The sequence below is a fragment of the Nomascus leucogenys genome, chromosome 9 (genome assembly GCF_006542625.1).
Source record: "Nomascus leucogenys isolate Asia chromosome 9, Asia_NLE_v1, whole genome shotgun sequence".
Classification (NCBI taxonomy): Eukaryota; Metazoa; Chordata; class Mammalia; order Primates; family Hylobatidae; genus Nomascus; species Nomascus leucogenys.
Genome location: NC_044389.1, coordinates 62,699,696 through 62,716,278, shown reverse-complemented (window position 1 = coordinate 62,716,278; position 16,583 = coordinate 62,699,696). Strand labels below are relative to the sequence as shown.

The 16,583-nt window shown below is 33.8% G+C and overlaps 1 protein-coding gene across 3 annotated transcripts in view; it reads left to right on the top strand.

Annotated features, from left to right (window-relative positions):
- The window catches only part of ANTXR2 (ANTXR cell adhesion molecule 2), a 152,569-nt gene extending 138,384 nt beyond the window's left edge, over window positions 1-14,185 (top strand). For all 3 annotated transcript variants that reach the window (XM_012499573.2, XM_003265803.3, XM_012499574.2), the window contains exon 17: window positions 12,296-14,185. In XM_012499573.2, coding sequence (XP_012355027.1) covers window positions 12,296-12,334 — 39 coding nt within the window. In that variant the 3' untranslated portion in view covers window positions 12,335-14,185. The remainder of the gene's footprint in view (window positions 1-12,295) is intronic.
- Window positions 14,186-16,583: the final 2,398 nt, after the last annotated feature.

Here is a 16,583-nt window from a genome sequence, read left to right as displayed (position 1 = left end):
GAGTATTGACTCACGTGATCACAAGGTGAGGTCCCACAATAGGCCATCTGCAAACTGAGAAGCAAAGAAGTCAGCCCAAGTCCCAAAACCTCAAAAGTGGGGAAGCCAACAGTGCAGCCTTAGTCTATGGTCAAAGGTCCAAGAGTCCAAAAGCTGAAGAACTTGGAGTCTGATGTTCGAGGGCAGGAAGTATCCAGCATGGGAGAAAGATGTAGGCCAGAAGACTAAGCCAGTCTAGTTGTTCCATGTCCTTCTGCCTGTTTCTACTCTGACCATGCTAGTAGCTGATTAGATGGTGACAACCCAGATTGAGGGTAGGTCTGTCTTGTCCACTGACTCAAATGTTAATCTCCTTTGGCAACACCTTTGAAGACACACCCAGGAACAATACTTTGCATCCTTCAATCCAATCAAGTTGACATTCAATATTAACCATCACATTATATAACTATGAATTAATAACAAATATCAGTAAAATTAAGACTGGTGAATTAAGTGAAACATTTCTTTGCTTCTCCATTTATCCTTAGTTCATATTCTAATGTTGCTATACAGGCAAAATACTACATTAAGTCACTTGAAATATTTATTTTCTGTATATGGTCTTGTGTCCAGTTTATTTGTTCCAGTTCTTAAGTTTACTGTATTTGATTTCTATTTGCCATATCCATTCTTTTTTCTTCTGTTCCTCCTTTTCTTCCTCTTTTAGATTAACATTAATTTTTTTCTTCTATGTTCTATCTCCTCTGTTATCTTTTTAACCATTTCTCTATCTTGTTTTTCATTGGTCGCTCTGGAAATAACAATATACTTTAACTTTCGGTATAACATCAAATAATATTAAAGTAGTTCAAGAACAATATGCAAACATTGTAGTGGTATAATTTCCATTTTTTTCTTTCTGTTCCTTATGCTCTTGTCATGTATTCTACTACTACATATGTTATGAATTTAATATGTTATTATTTATTCCTTTAAGTAATAGTGTCATAAAAATTTATTTTCTTTATTTATATTACTTGTGCATTTAGTCACATATTTACTATTCTGTTTCTCTATTTCTTCCTGCAAACCTGAGCTTCCATCCCCAGTGTCTTTTTTCTTCAGTCTCAAGAACTTTTTGTGCTTGTTAAAAGCTATTGTGGATAAATGATCTCAGATTTTGTTTGTCTGAGAATGTCTTTATTTTTAAAGGGTATTTTCTCTGAATGGAGACATCTTAATTGATATTTTTTGCCCATTTACTATTTTAGAGAGTTCCATAGCCTCATGTCCTCCATTGTTTCTAATAAAAAGTCAACTGTCATGCTTATCACCATTCCCTCTTTATATCTTATTGTGGGGCAGGGTAAGGGGACAGAGTTATGCTTTCATGACACTCTTGGTTTTCAGAAGTTAACTCTATATTCCCTGGGTTTCTATGTATTTATCCTTCTCAGGGTTAACTGAGTTTCTTTGATCTATAAGTTTGTGTCTTCTATCAATTCTAGGAAGTTCTGAGCATTTATTTTTCAAGTAGTTTTTAGACCCATTTTTTGTCCCCTCCTTATGGGACGCTTATTACTTACATGACAAACCACTGGATATTGTCTCATAGGGCTCAGATTCTCCTTAGTTATTTTTTTCTTTATTTTTTAATTTGAACAATATCTATTCTCTTACCTTCAAATTCAGTGAGTGTTTCTTCTGCTGTGTCCATTCTACTTTAACACCAATCAAATACATTATTTCTGATATTGTATATTTTCTCTTTAGTTTTGGTATCCTATTATTACAGTTTCTTATTTATAGTTTCCATTTCTTCTGATGTTCCCAGTATCTTTATGCATGTTACCTTTTTTGCCAGATCTTTTAATATTTTTATCATAGCTATTTCAAGTCCATGTCTATTAACTGCAACATCTAAACCACCTGTAGATTTGCCTATATTATCTGTGTTTTCATTGATTATGAGTCATACTTTTATGCTTCTTTGTGTGTACCATAATTTGTAATTTTATACTAGATATTGGGAATTAAAAAAGAGACTCATCTAGATAACATTTACCCCTAGAAAAGCACATACCACTTCCTTTGTCCTGTTGCTAATCTGTAGTTAAGTTTTACTTATTTTTAGTTCACTAGTAGCTTTCATGAATTTGAGGATAGGATTAAGGATTTGCCTTCAGTAGAGAGTTATCTCTCTCTCTCTCTCTCTCTCTTTTTCATTATAGTTCATCAGCAAGCTTGCAAAGCTGCAGCGGAGATCTCTTTTCTCTCTAACTGCCACAGTCCCCTTAACTGGCCAAACTTCCTGTACCTTGGGAGACCTACTTTCAAACTGATTTTCTGTCTGCAGACTTGGACTGGCCAGTGACTTGCAATCTGAGAGGGCCCCATGAGTTTTTATTTCCCAGTTCTGCTTCCAGGTTTCAGCAGGCTGCCACCTTGTGGTTGGGGAAGGCTCTGGGTCCCTCAGGGCTATTTTTTTTCTTTCTTCTTGCCATGTCCCAAACCTTCGATGGGCTGCTTCTGTTCCCTTTGGGAAGGCTCCATGTGCCTTCGGAGAAGGAAATATTTCTCTACCCTCTTGCCTTTCTCCCAGCCTTCAGTTGACTACTTCTTGGTTCTCAAAGAAAGCCTCAGATACTGTGGTAGGACCTCTCCACACCAGCTTTCCTGCCATGTTCTATGCTTTTGGCAGGCCTCCGCCTTGCACTTAGTGAAGGTTATTTTAATTTGTTGGGATTTCTTTTTATTGTGTAACTGTTTTTCAAAAGTCAAACATTTACATGTTTGTATTTAATAGCATATAACAAGATACATTGAAATTTATCTCATTTACATTCTTATTCAGTCTACTCTGTACCTCTCACCTGTTGCTAACCAATTTTATTTTCAAATGAATTATTTTTTTCTTACTCTTTAAAAATTAAGCATATATTAATGCCAGTGTATCTTTCTTTTTTGTAATATAAAAGATGCTATAGTGTGTATACTATATGCTCCTTCATTTTAACCCCCTTCATAAATCCTGTTCATCACTCCACAATGGTATATAGAAATTTTCCTCATTCTTTCTAACAGATGTATATTATTTATAGCATTCCATTTTCTATCTGTATCTTAGTTTATTCGACTTTTCTTTTACTGGTGGACATTTGGATCATTTTCAATTTCTTGTTAACACCAGTAATGCTACAATATGCATAAATTGCTTTCTGTTTTTTTATTGCTTTAAGGTTATATTATGAGCAATCTTTTTACTATTGATCTAAGATCTATGAAATGATCTGTATTCTAATTGAGATTAGAAAGCAGAAAACAATTTCTACATGATCTACAATGTGCCTCACAAAATAAATGTTAAGCAACTAAAAAGGTATACAGAATTCTGTCCTGATTATATCTATATCTGTTTATTAATACCTTTGGGGCATCTACCTCCCATTTCGACTTATTAGGAAGCACAAAAGAAGGTATTTCCAACAAAGATTTTTATAGATATCTATATCTACATCTAGATATGTATCTTACTTGGAATTAATAATTTAGAAGCATCCATTTCATCTTATGAGGTGTGGTTTAGGCGTATCATTAACTGCCAACTCTATGCCTGAATTTCAACAAATATTTAAAAACAAGTATTTGCAAAATAAATATTAACCGTATGTATAGAGTCACTAAAATTTTGCAGGTGCCATGACAGATTAAAGAGACTGAACAAAAAACATTTAAAGGTAAATTTTTCAGCCAAACTCAGAACTTCTCTTCATGACATCTACTGAATATCCATATGGTGCGTGGTCTCTACTGTAAAATTGGACATTTATAGGTTGAGCTTCCATTAGAAAAGAGTATGTGGAATTTATATTTCAGCTCAAAATTTTGCAGTTTTATTTAGAGCAAAGGATAGCACAGATTCTTTATATATATATATATGTATATGTAGAGAAAGAGAGAGAGAGAGAGAGAGAGAGTCAGAGACAGAGAAAGATGTGATACTACATGCCTTTTCTTCAGTCCTGTGTCTCCATTTGCTACAGAAAATCTCTACTCAAAATGCCTATTGTGTTCTCAAGTCTCTCCTTATATCAGTGATTTCCTGGACCTCTTGATTTGTCTCTGTGTCTGTGTGTGTAGATGCTTTGTATACAATTTTAAATTTGAAACACTCTTTACTGTCGTACACAACATGAATGTCTAGTAACCTTTTTTTAGAAGTGATTTATAAATAAATCAGCTATCTGTGTTTGAAAAGTCTAAACTAAAGTGCAGTTGTTTGCCTCAGCTTGTCAATGGATATTTATGAGGTGAGCATGATACTCTAACAGTTATAGCAGTGAAATACATCCTGTGCAGATAGCTAGTAAAGGAGCTCACAAGCGTTAATGCCAGTGGAATTTTAATGCTCAAAGATGGGAGACATGGCACTTGCTCTGGTTAATGCTGCTATTACCGGCCACTGTGAAAATGAGACAGTGAAGTCAGTTTTGAATATTGCAGTGGAGTTGCGGTCTCCATACCTAGGCAACAGCAAATATGTCAGTTCCTACTGTTGTCATATTTTCACCTCTTGGTTTATTTAACTGCAGAGTAGTAATGTGATATCAGACATTTTTCTTCAGGGCATCTCCTTTCCCTTCTTACTTATTATGTGGCTCGTGAGAAGGTTTTGCTAGCAACAATTTCTGGGAAAATGTCAATAAGCTTCTCACTCTAAGATATACTAATCATTGCCTGAAAATTATTTGAGTGAACACGTTAAAGATTCCGATTGTGAGTTTAGCCTTTATTATGACCAGACTTTTGTTTGTGTCATATCCTCGGTACATTCTGTATCTTCTTATACAGAAGAAAAGTTTGTAATAGAATAAAGTTTCCACACAGAGCTGTGCTCTTTGTGATGAATTGAAACTGTTAATACATTCCAATTTGTAAAGAATTATATTGTGCTTACTTTTGCCTAGCAGGCAAAGAAAATGAAGTTTTCAGTCTTCAGACAGATTTGTTATCATAGAACTTTGGGATTATGTGAAGAATAGTATGGTTTCACCATGCTTGCATGTATAAACTTCAAGTTCATATTAATTTTTCAACTTAGTTCAGGTTAAGTTCAAATTAATGATAATTTGACATCATGAGGTATCTACAGAGTACCTCATTAAGCCCTGAGAGAATAAGAAAAAGCAACATAGAAAGCATATGGTCTTTTTGCATAAGGTACAGGTTTAGGCAATTCTTTATTGGAGGATTGTAGAGGTTAAGAGGGGTTCAGATATTCTCCATGACTGAGAAAGTTAAGAATCAAGGAAGAAACCTTTATTAGTTTACATTTGCTTATACCTAGTCTACTTCTAAAGGAGTATTGAGAAAAAGAATAGTCAAACCTCAGAAGAACAAAAATTGGGAAATAATAATAAGCCAAAGTCAAGATATGGTATAAACAGAAAATGTACACTAAGGCTAGCAATTGCTTTTAGGACATCTTATAAATCTCAGCTTCCTAAAAGCCAAGACATAAAGAGAAAGAGGTTAAGTTGTATAGTTGCCATTATATAATAAAAGGGAAACATAAGAGCTTACCAGAATTGACAAACATTTTCCTAGCTGTGAACACCAAGGAGAATTGGTCCCTTAATATCAGTATCCTTAATAGCAATTTTCCAAAATGATAATTCTCCTCATATGACCAAAATTCATAGGGCTCTTCATATAACCAAAAAAAAAGAGAGAATGCTATATTGTTTATGTAGATCTATGAGAAGATCTAAAGAAAAGAAATCAAGTCTATATATACAGATAGTTTACTAGTGATCTGACTTGACACAGGCATGAAAATGTCTGGACTATTAGTTATCAAACTACATTTTTAGCACAGACAAAATCTTACACTGAATTGCAATTTTAAAAGATAGATGAGAGTGGAGCATTAGGTTTGAGAGGCCTGCAGTTGTGCCTGCTTGTTCCCTTCTCATGCACTACCCCAGCCACAGTGACCTCTGAGGCACCTTGCAGAAAAGTTACAGGACTTCATGGTTTACACTATGAAAAAACCATTGACCTAGAGAAATAAATGGCTAGCATTCCACTTAGAGTCAACTGAGAATAGTTTTGACAACTGATAGGGAGAGAAAGAATTCTAACATTATTACAGGTAAATACCTGAGGTATAAATATTCTATATTGTTAATTGCACAGAGAAATTATATGCCCTAGATATTTCATATGTGGTTAAAAGTTTGATGTGGTATGAAAATTAAAGAGCCTCTCTTATATTTATTTCAATGTAATGAACTCCAGCATGCACAGGGCATGAGGTAGGTTGTACATGTGTGGTGACATGCACTTATAGACATACACACAAACACATTTTTAACAATTAGATAGCCAGTTGTGACCTTGCCAAATGCTTTAACAGACATTTTATTGAAACTCTTATAATTTTGTATGATAAGAAGAAAATGCTGATGGTGGATTATAAGATTTATTAATAAATTTTCTACCATATAAATGTGCTCTTGAGTCAAACTGCATTACAGTGGGTACACCAGTATAGTAATTGTAAAATACAACCCAAAGATGAGTAAAAGAGTTAACTTATGGGCACATTCAGTGCTGAAAAGCTTTGGCATAGCTGGAAGTTGGTGGTGATTCCAGAGAGTGAGTAGTTAGTAAGTTCTTGGGCTGACTTTTAAAAACATAAATTTAGATGTTTAAAAATGATAGCATGTTTGCTGAATGAATTCACTCTTTGAAAACTAATGTTACTTTTTAAGTTACCAAATATTTGAATATGCAGAAAAGGTAAAACATAGAATGCAAGAAGTCATATGCTATCCCATTACCTGCAGCATGCTGGTGTATTGTCTATTAAAGTCTTTGCATAATTACAATCATATCATATTTTTAGTTACCATTTTTTTCATCTTTAGAAAGTTTCCTTATTTTAATGGCTACATAATAGAGTAAAATAGATGAATCTGAATTTATTCAACTAGTCTCTGATTGTTGCACAGAAATAAATACAAATTGAGTATATTTTTGACTACTGTAAAAATACTATAGTAAATATTTGAAATCTCAGTCTAGCTATTTTATTAGGTTAGATTCCTAAAGTAAAATTACTGAGTCAAAGAATGTAAGTTTTTAAAGACCATTTTTTATATACTTTGCTTACCATAGAGTTTTTGACAATTTTAACTTCCACTAGCAATGCACAAGAGTTTTCTTGCCACAGAAATTCACTAATTATGTAATGTTTTCAATATAAGTTTGCATAAAACTATTCTTTAGAAGGGAGGCAGTTTTATTTCTTTAAAGTCATAATTTTTATTAGGCAAATAAAATGTTGCCATAAAAAGATGACAATTTAATGATTGAATTATTAATGTATACATGCACTTCTTATATGCTATACAAATTTTAAGTTGGTAAACATACTCAGAGTAATCTTATTTAGATTAATTTGCTTAATTCTTTAATATATGGAGAAAGGTCAACTACAACATAACTAATATCTGAATAATTATAATTTCTAAATTAATGTACTTTAAATGTATTTCGCTATAGCATAAAGTCAGTGATAAAATTATCTTTATTCTGCTGAACCTTAATTTTTATAAATATTTAATAAATTCTACTTCTAAATTTTTATGTCATGCAAAATTAATAAACAATGATTTTATTGAATCCAAAGAGTATTATATTCCCAAACCAAAATAAGGTAATATATTTATAGTTCATTTTAAACTAATGCAAACACTAATTTAATTCAATTTTATATTGACTTAATGTTGTTATTGTTAAAGTTTATGATTCAGTGATTTATAAGGCATGATATCAAATTCAAGTTGGTTGTATTGATTGCCTAATTGAGTAAGTAGTGTGGGTGCTACCTAAAGCATTACAACAACAGTATATTTAGATTTTACTCATGATTTACGTGCATGATTAGGGCATGATTTTAAATCAAGAAAATTATTTAGAAAGAATATTTAAATTTTCAGAAAATAGAGAAATATTTTCTTCATAATAATAACATATATTACATGTTATATTATTCTCTAAACACTTATGCCACCTGAGTTCCAGTTTATCCAATTACTTTGTGAAATACAGGCATAATATTATACATTCATTCATTTTAACTCTTGCTCGTGGAAATCTTATGTTCCTCTATTTTGGCATATTAAAATGTTAGAATGGTTTATTTTAGAGGCTATGTAATCCTGTCACCTGATACTAGTATTAGCCTCTATATAGAGAGTAAAGTATTAAAATTATAATAAATATAGGTCTATATGTATTCTTCTATATATTTAGCTTACATTTAATAGTTTCTTATTAAACCATTTAGTTAACTTTTGTTGTTTTTAGCACTTGTATTATTTGTTATAAAAGTGAAATAGTCTCAGAAAAAGAAACATTATTAACTAATAATACTTTCCATTCTGTACAGTTCTTTGTGGGGTGGATGTTCAAGCTATTTCGTATTGCTTTCTTGCTACCTTGATAACATACCTTTATTGTGTAGGCACTATAAGCATGAGGATATGACAGACTTGTAAACCTTGTCATATTCCATTTCCTGCAAATAAAAATTGCTCTGCAGTGTTCTGGCATTGACTTCTTGCTGTAATATAAATGGCAGCCCAAACATCCCTGACCTTAAACATAATTAGCGTTATCAGTAATGTGTGTTTTGTAACCTAGTATTAGGTGTAGTTGAAGGACGATGCTATCTAATCATGGTCACTTACAACCGGGATGCGTTGCCTTGTTTTTAGAATTTTCTGGTAAGTGGATGGCAGCAGCCAATATGAAGTAATTGCCTGGAAGTAAGACTCCTGATGGAATACTGAATAAAATATTTCCCTCTAGCCAAAAGTTTCCATTTTTCTTGATTCTTCTTTCTTACCTTTTCCTCTTTTGTGCTACTCTCATCTGTTTTCTCCATGTTTTCTTCTCTCCTTTTCCACTGTTTTTCTCCTTGGTAATCCTCTTTCTCTCCCTCAGATTCATACTTATTCTGTCTTCTCATTTTTGAGATCTGGCTCCACCACCAGTGGAGGTCTGTGTGATTGTGTACTCAGTCATTCTTCATCCATCCATTCACTTGTTTCTAAGTAAGAAATTATTGAGTCTGCTCTATATTAGACCTATACAATGACATTATAGAGGGAATATGGATAACAACAATATCTGGGTTTTTTTGTTTGTTTTTCTTTCTTTCTTTTTTTTTTTTTTGAGACGGAGTCTCGCTCTGTCACTAGGCTGGAGTGCAGTGGTGCGATCTTGGTTCACTGCAACCTCCGCCTCCCGAGTTCAAGCAATTCTCCTGCCTCAGCCTCTGGAGTAGCTGGGACTACAGGCATGCGCTACCACGCCCAGCTAATTTTTATATTTTTAGTAGAGATGGGGTTTCACCATGTTGGCCAGGATGGTCTCCATCTCTTGACCTCATGATCTGCCTGCCTCAGCCTCCCAAAGTGCTGGGATTACAGGCATGAGGCACCACACCCAGCCAACAATATGTGTTTTTATTGAGAGTATGCTATATGTCAGGCACTATTTTCAGTGCTTTATATATCTTAACAAATTTAGTCTTTACAACAACCTTAAGAATTGGCCCATTTTTTAATCTTCACTTTACCGATAAAGGAACTGAGGTACACAGTAGTTAAGTAAGTCGCCCATGGTCACACAGTTAAGAAGTGGCAGAGGCTGGAAGACGTACTCCATCTTTAGAGTGCTCAGATTTAACCACTGTTATCTTTCCTATTAGATATTTGAGCGCACTATTATGGCACGATGTAGTATGGCTGTAGTGGAGATGCAGTGGGATCTTTGGGAGAAGGAGCCCCACGACTGGGAAAACTGGGAAATGCTTAACAGTGACTCCTGAACAGATCTCCCGAAGTCACCTCCTTTTAAATTTTTGAAAAATAAAATTACACCAGACATTATCAGCTGTTGAGAAAAGTAAAAAGCACTGAGTCCGTGATTAGAAGGGGAGAAGAGCATTTGCTTGTTTTTGTTAACGGGTGTGTGTTAAAACATATAGGTGTATATTGCATTTAATAGGTTTTTCTTTTCTTTTCTTTTTTTTTTTTTTTTTTTTGGTGCTTAAATCTAGAGACATTTGGCAGCTGATAATTGATACTTAATACCAAGCTTTGGAAGAGTTGTAATAAGGACCTTATAGTCAAAATCAACAAAGTTTTCTTCCTTCAAGTTTCCATATCTTTAATTAAACCACATCAAATGAAATAAATAATTTAGATCTGGAATAATTTAGGTATTGAAGTGAGTTTGAGAATTTGAGTAGATTGTGAATCTCACTTGTTAAACTATCCAATTGCTTAAAGTAAATTAACACTCTACTAACCATTACTAGTCATCACACACTAAAGTTAATATGGTATAAAGAACAAAAGTGGTCACAGAAGAATCCTTTTATCTATATCCATTTAATAGTGATAAAACACAAGTGAAAATAGAGGTTCATAATCAATTATTTTCAAAATTGTACAGAAAAGAGAAAACTATTACTTTTTGATCTACAAATACACAAGAAAAAGATGTCGTTAATTTATATCTTTGCTGTCATAATATCATTCCTCATATATTTGTTTAATTCTGGAAAATTGCCAGAAGATAATATTTTAAATGTTGATCACTGTTGAATTTTCATAGTTCAAATCTATTTCTCATTGAATATATATACTACTGTGTTTTAGAAGCACTACTTTTTTTGGCTCAATTATTTGTGTATGATGTCATTTTCCTACCTGTCCCTCTTGAAAAAGTATTTCTAACCATGAAACATAACGTGTTGTGAAAATAACACTTTTATTGTTTTATTGTGTTTTGGCAACATACATAGCTCCCTTAGCTAATCTAGAGAAGAGCACCTCTTCACTTAATATGCACTCTGAAAATCTTGTTTGAAAGTTCTAGGTAACACAAAAATACAGTCTGAGTACATGACCTATGACCTGTATCAGTAAGGAATTTTGACCTCATTTTAATCTGATCTTCTTCTATCTGCTTTTTTTGTGCTTCCTTTTGCACTGATATGATTTGTAGACATTAACACAAAGTAAGTAATAAAAATTGGCAATTGTAGTAATAATGTTGCTTCCAAAAGTATTTAAAAGACAGATAATTTGATGAATGTTTGCCTTTTAGCAAAAACTAATGGAAACTCCTAGCTCTGTTTTGTTTTTATGCTTTTCTGTTTCTTCATTAATTTCTGAAATTTTCAAATTTATTGAGCAGTCATTTTGAGAGTAAAATGGACAAAAATTCTGCTTTTATGTTCCAACCATTCTTCTTCAACAATGTTTTGTTGCTTTTGAATTTTATCATGCTTTGGATATTAAAAACAAACTTACATTTAGAGGGAAATAAAGAGACGTTCTGAAATCTAAAACTCTTTGAGAGCAGCTATTGTAAGAAATACAGAAATCTCAATAGGGTGATAATCCTGACCCTAACTTAGAAAGCACTATGCTAGCTTTTGGCTGGTCGAGGAATCTGGAAATGATTTAGGTGGTACAGTGGATCAGTAGTATCATACCAAAGAGAGAAAAGGAAAGTATCTTTTATCACTAATTGGAAACTTTGTTTTCAAATATTTCTTGGATTATTTACAATACACATGGAACAGTGTGTCCACACAACCTTCACAGAAGTGTTAAAAAATTAGAATGGCAAATCTTCTTTAGAAATGTGTAAGTGCAAATAGTCACCATTTGAAATGAGCACATCATGGTGGTGTGCAGTGGTGAGAAATGGTCAGTAACAATGGACATGATTTTGCAAAAATCCTTCATAAATTGAAATTACAAAGAGATGACAATCCCTTTTTTGGGATTCCTCATCCTCAGTCTCTTACTGCTTACAAAATGGGATCTTCATGTATGCATTTTAGGAGCACCAGCTTGCATAAGAGAATATTTTCATTTTAATTCATTACATAAAGAAGTATATTGGGTTGTGGCTTTGATATTTTTATGGTCATGATAGTAATGCTGTATTTTAGATAATAGAAACAAAATCGTATTTCCATAATTGTTTTTCCGTATTAATTATACCATACCATCTCATAGGTGAACTTACTGTGGAAAAGATCTGAATGAACCATCATGCTTTAACCCAAGAAAAAAAAAATTATGACTTCATGTCTCATGTTAACATGGTACTTTCCTTGGGTAATCGTTTATTATATCATGGTAGGAAAACTAGATGTTCTCATGCTTTTTTAAATAATGGCTTCAATATTTCAATATGAATTTCTTTCTTTCTTCAGGGCCGGTGCATAAACTTCTCCCGAGTTCCATCTCAGTAAAAGGGAAGCAGGAAGACCAAGAAGGTACGAAGATGGCACATTTTCACATAGCTGATTTTCAACCAAATGAAAAAAATCAAGTGCATTTCAGAAGCTTTTGGAAGAGCAGCTTAATTCCTCTCAGTCAGGATGTGTTTTCTCTGCCTTCTGCTTTGCTTGCACCAAACATTTCCAAACACTTGTTCTGCCATCTACATGGGAGGTGATGAAACTCAGTGGTAACTCATGATTTATGACATTGAAAATAAAGAGGAACATTGACCTGCAGACTATGGTTTGTACAAGAAAGTTTGTCTGAATGTGTAGAAGAGGAAAAAGCAACAACACGAAGGTGATACCAAAACAAGGACCGCAAAACAACTAGCCATGATGGGAGACAGGAGTTTTTTACATGGAAACATGGCACTTGTGTTTTTATGTGACAAGATCTTTATCCATAGGCAGAGTATGAAATTTCCCACCAGGCTAAGCAAATAAAGAAGTCCATTGCCTTACAGCTATGTCAGATCACAGAATCCTTCCAAGTCCCCTATCACAGTGTGCCTTATGGGAAGTTTCTGACTGGAAAATTTTGTCATTCTAACACTGAAAAGTGCACACGCATGACAAAATGTAGACAAGATGCCTCAAGGTATTGGTAGCAAGCAAGATTTTGCCCTTTAGTTTTCGAAGACACCTTTCTTTCATTATGCACTTGGGACAAGAAAATTAATAGAGCGTTATTCCACAGAAAGACAGCCTCTAGCCAGAGATCTTGAGTGGAGTGCAAGGGACTCATGCTTTGTAAACTTGTCCCTGTGACTGGTAGATTCCCCCTTTTCCTGTGTTTAGGATTTAGTAGTGCATAAAGCATTAATATCCATAAACATACCTAGAAGTTTGTTTTGCTTTTAATTTAAAGGAAGCAGTAACCACAAAGCTTCCGCTCAGGGTTTTTTCTTTCTTCAAGTCTCCAAGGGCTCTTCAGCGTCACAAGCCAGCAACTCTCTTTGCATGAAAATTTCAAAGTTTAATTAATATAATTAAAAGCAACAGCAAGCAGCAGCCTGTGAAGATTTTGCTCATCTTTTTTATGCCTTTTGACATTGAATGACCTATTACTGTATGCACATTACTTGGATTTTGAGGGGCACTCTACCTTGGTTATGATTCAGTAGAGGAAAAAGACCTCCTTTCTTCAATTTACAAATTAAATCTTCAGGAGGGTCGCCATCACAAAACATTGACGATGTATGTATTATAATTTTTTAGAAAAACCACCATCGTGTCACATCGACAATGCCAAATTATGTTAGCGTGAGCAGAAACACTGTGGGGGAGGAAGGCAGCAGCTGAAGAAAAAAGCTCAAATGATCTAGTCACTTTTGATACTGTACTTCAGACGCAAAATGGATATTCGACTGGAAACCTGACAAAGTGCGCCTGCTTTGATGTGAACTGGTATAGACAATGACCAGTGGCTGGGTCAGTGGGATGTCTCTCTGCGAGCACAAAGGCTTATCAAATGACACTAAAAATAAGTTCAACAACCATCACATTGGAAGGGAGAAGGCGAACATTTCATGTTTGGCGGGCATGTGAGTGCACAAGATGGAAAGAGCGATTGGAGCATCCTGGTATAATTACCCCCATTGTGCTCTTAATGGAAATTTCAAAGGACGGGCATATTCTGTTGGTTGGTGTCCAGGTTTGTGGCACTGTTCCAAGAGGCCTTACACACACACAAATATATAATTTTCTATACATATATATCCTCTAGCTTGAAACTTTTGCTCAAGTTTATTTATGTCACTGGCTGGCTGGATCCAAAGTCATGTGTCCACACATTCATAAATAAAAATTTTACCTATGCCTGTGCTACCATTTCTTTAAGCCCACATAAAGCTAATGCCTTCTTGGGTTGAATATGCAGTTGTTATGCTTAGTTTCAGGGATGGAATTCTATTCAGTTCCAAAATGTCCCTCATGTTCACAGATGATACTATTGGCAGTAGCTGCATATGCAAGTGTAACTTGGAAGCCTGATATAGTATACCCAACCCCTTCTGCAATGAGTTATTATATCCCTTTGTTCTGCATTTGCATCTGGAACAAGATCTAATGCGGCTTCCTTAAATGGGCACTTCATTTCTGATGAGTGCACACCAATTATTGCTATTTTAATATCATTGAGAATACTACAGAAGCTAAAGCTATGTTTCTTTGGTAACTACTTTAAATTTATCTAGAATTATGTAGCATACTTATATTTTGCTGCATGAACAATGTAAATTAACCTCTGCCTTTAAATGGAAAAATAACTTTCTGTAGATTGTTATACAGCTACTATCAAGAGCTCTTAATGAAGAGGAAGTGGCAATGGTCTATATGTAGACTGAAAAAATACCATTAATAAACTTCAAAGACTGATGGAATTTCATTGCCCTTAAAGATATGAACCAGCTCTGTTTTATGCTTTTCTCCAATTATACTAACTAGCAGTTGAAAAGAATTTGTTTAAAGAGTGTTATTTTCTTATCAAAAGACCAGATCAAAAATCCCTATACTTTTCCACCAAAAAAAGATTAAAATAAAGCCATTTCTATAAATTTAATGGCACTTTATATTTTATATAGAGAAATAGCTTCTGTTGGATTTTCTGGACACCATGTCAGTCAAGATCTACTTTCTGTGTAAAAATGAATAAGTCTTGCACATAATCCATTCGTGTTGCATAAGGTTGCAAAAACAATTAAGTGGGAAATGACTCCTAACTTATGTGTCTACTCTGCCTAGAAAGAAAGTTTTGAAGGCATCTATATATATTTCATAACAATGTCTGTTCTTTATGGATTTGATCCATAAATATTTATCTATCTGAAAACTTTGATACTTGGAATGTTTTCCTTAGAGCATTTGGTGCTCCAAGAAAAAACATTTGGTGCTAAGAGTTGCAGCACTGATGCCTTTCCCCAAGTTAATTCTATTTTAAAAATTTATATTTCCTTCCCAATGAGATGCAGAGTAAAATTTGAGACTCTCCATTGACTAGGGAGCAGCATCTGTCATCTATGGTTAATTACTATTTTGACAAAAATATAGAAGGTTTAAACCCCCATGTATTTCAAATTGTTAGAGAAAGAAGTAGTTTGCTTATATTTCCCTTGAACTTTATTCTAACCATTTAAATAATAAATTATTCAATATTTGTTATAATAAATCCTTACTAGATACAAGATTCAGGTGTTTCTATGAACTTAACTTTATTATCTAAATATCGCTAACCACTGTGTACTGCTCAGAGGCAGATACATTTATTTTAAAATGGAAACAAATTCTATATTGTGGATAATTAGGTGTTTAAAACATTTTGATAGACCAGCTTATGTATGTTATTTTTGAAACTTAAGAAGGCAAAATGTAATTAGGTCACATTTACAAGTGTAAGAAATTATAACTTCCTACTCCATGCATATATTGTATATTGGTTAGCTTTTACTAGCATTTTCTACAGCATCACATTACTTTAGAACGTTTTTGAGAGTTTCATTACTACTGGAAAAGTTTGGTGGGTATATGTACACAGGAAAGAAATATATGCATCATTTCAATATGAAAGGAAATACATAATCTAGAAACATAGAATAACTTGGTACATCTGTTACATAGTTCAGGAAAGAAACAGGCAGGTGAGGCTGGAGAATGTTGTCTATTTGTAGGAAATCAAGTCAGTGCAGACGCATATTCTAGTTTAGAGTTAGATTAATATTGTGCTTAGTGAATTTCTATGACATATTTCTGAGAACACTTTAGTATATTTCCATACCTACTGGAATCTAATTCAGTTGATTGGACAAAAGAAAGACTTTTTTGTTGTTGTTTTTGAAAATCCATAATGTAGCAGGTCCTGCGCTGGTTTTTTAATGTATTTTATTTTTGTGCTCTCCTGCCAAAAGAAAAGGCTGATAAGTAAGTACACAGTACAACATGTAAATTTATATAAAAATATGCTTGTTTAGATTGCTCTACAATAATTATATTAAGGTAAATTGTGTGTGTGTGTGTGTGTGTGTGAGAGAGAGAGAGAGAGAAACAGAGGGAGAAGCGACTCAATGTGTTTCCTACAAACAGTCTTAGCTTAGGAATCAGGTAACAGAGAGGTCCTAGATCATAGACCCAGCCATCACGTAGCTTGCTGATGTTGAACAGATCAACTTTCAACCATAGACTGAAGATGGAACGAAGATATCAAAAGTTCCTTTTAGCACTG